General features: G+C 47.7%; 1 protein-coding gene across 1 annotated transcript; it reads left to right on the top strand.

Moving 5' to 3' along the window:
* Positions 1-14: 14 nt before the first annotated feature.
* Positions 15-1616, top strand: LOC106944268 (protein NLRC3-like; the record flags this gene model as incomplete). Its single annotated transcript, XM_015027453.1, has 1 exon — positions 15-1616. A coding segment is annotated over one exon (1602 nt), but the record flags the coding sequence as incomplete, so codon positions are not given.
* Positions 1617-1620: the final 4 nt, after the last annotated feature.

Below are 1620 nucleotides of genomic sequence, written 5' to 3'. Positions count from 1 at the left end.
TTCTTTTCTTCTGTGTTTCAGCAGATGTTGGTCTGCAGAAGGTCCTACAGGAACATAAGATCAGTCTGAGGACGAGATGTGAACGTGTGACTGAAGGAAGTGATGAAACAGGAAGCGATGACACAGGAAGTAGAACCCTCCTCAACAGGATCTACACTGATCTCTACATCACAGAGGGACAGAGTGAAGAGGTTAATACCCAACATGAGGTGAAGCAGCTGGAGAGAGCTTCCAGGATCCAGAAGCATCATGACTCTGCAATTAGGTGCCATGACATCTTTAAAGCCTTCCCTGACCAAGATGGAGTCATCAGAGTGGTTCTGACCTGTGGTGTCGCTGGTGTTGGAAAAACCTTCTCAGTGCAGAAGTTCACTCTGGACTGGGCCGAGGGCTTGGAGAACCAAGATGTCAGTGTGGTGGTTCTGCTTTCGTTCAGGGAGCTGAACTTGATCAGAGATGAGCAGCACAGTCTTCTCTCACTGCTCCATGTTTTCCATCCAACACTCCAGAAGATCCCAGAAGAGCAGCTGGGTAAATGCAAACAGCTCTTCATCTTTGATGGCCTGGATGAAAGCAGACTTTCACTGGACTTCAACAACAGTCAACTGGTTTCTGACGTCACACAGAAGTCATCAGTCAATGTTCTGCTGACAAACCTCATCAAGGGGAACCTGCTTCCCTCTGCTCTCATCTGGATAACGACCAGACCTGCAGCGACCAATCAGATCCCTCCTTCATGTGTTTCCAGGGTAACAGAAGTACGGGGCTTCACCGACGCCCAGAAGGAGGAGTACTTCAGGAGGAGGTTCAGTGATGAAGAGCTGTCCAGCAGAATCATCTCCCACATCAAGAAATCAAAAAGTCTCATGTGTGCAATCCCAGTCTTCTGCTGGATCACTGCTACGGTTCTGGAGAACATGTTGACCTCAGAGCAGAGAGGAGAGCTGCCCAAGACCATGACTGACATGTACTCACACTTCCTGCTGGTACAGACAAAAAGGAAGAAGAACAAGTACCATGGAGGACATGAGACAAGTCCACAGGAGCTGATGGAGACTGACTGGAAACTTCTTCTGAAGCTGGGGAGGCTGGCGTTTGAACATCTGGAGAAAGGAAACATCATGTTCTACCAAGAAGACCTGGAGCAGTGTGGTCTGGATGTCACAGAGGCCTCAGTGTACTCAGGAGTTTGTACAGAGATCTTCAAAAGAGAGTTTGTAATATTCCAGAAACCAGTCTACTGCTTTGTTCATCTGAGCATCCAGGAGTTTCTGGCTGCAGTCTACATGCTCCACTGCTTCACCAGCAGGAGGTCAGAGGTCATCAAGACATTCCTGGGAGAAAATTACAATGAAACATCTCTAGATGAGTTCATGAAGAAAGTCATGAATAAATCCCTCAGCAGTGAAAATGGCCACCTGGACCTGTTTGTCCGCTTCCTTCATGGTCTCACTGTCGAGTTCAACCAGAGACTCTTAGGAGGCCTGCTGGGTCAGACAGAGAACAGTCCAGAAACCATCCAGAGAATCATAGATAATCTGAAGAAAGGAAGAAACCTTTCATCCCCTGATAAACACATCAACATTTTGCACTGTCTGGTGGAGATGAACGATCTCTCAG

This window comes from Poecilia latipinna, unplaced genomic scaffold (assembly GCF_001443285.1).
Source record: "Poecilia latipinna isolate Pla-1442-1.1 unplaced genomic scaffold, P_latipinna-1.0 Scaffold7713, whole genome shotgun sequence".
Classification (NCBI taxonomy): domain Eukaryota; kingdom Metazoa; phylum Chordata; class Actinopteri; order Cyprinodontiformes; family Poeciliidae; genus Poecilia; species Poecilia latipinna.
Note: the sequence above shows the minus strand (reverse complement) of the source record. Positions and strands in the feature narration are given on the sequence as shown.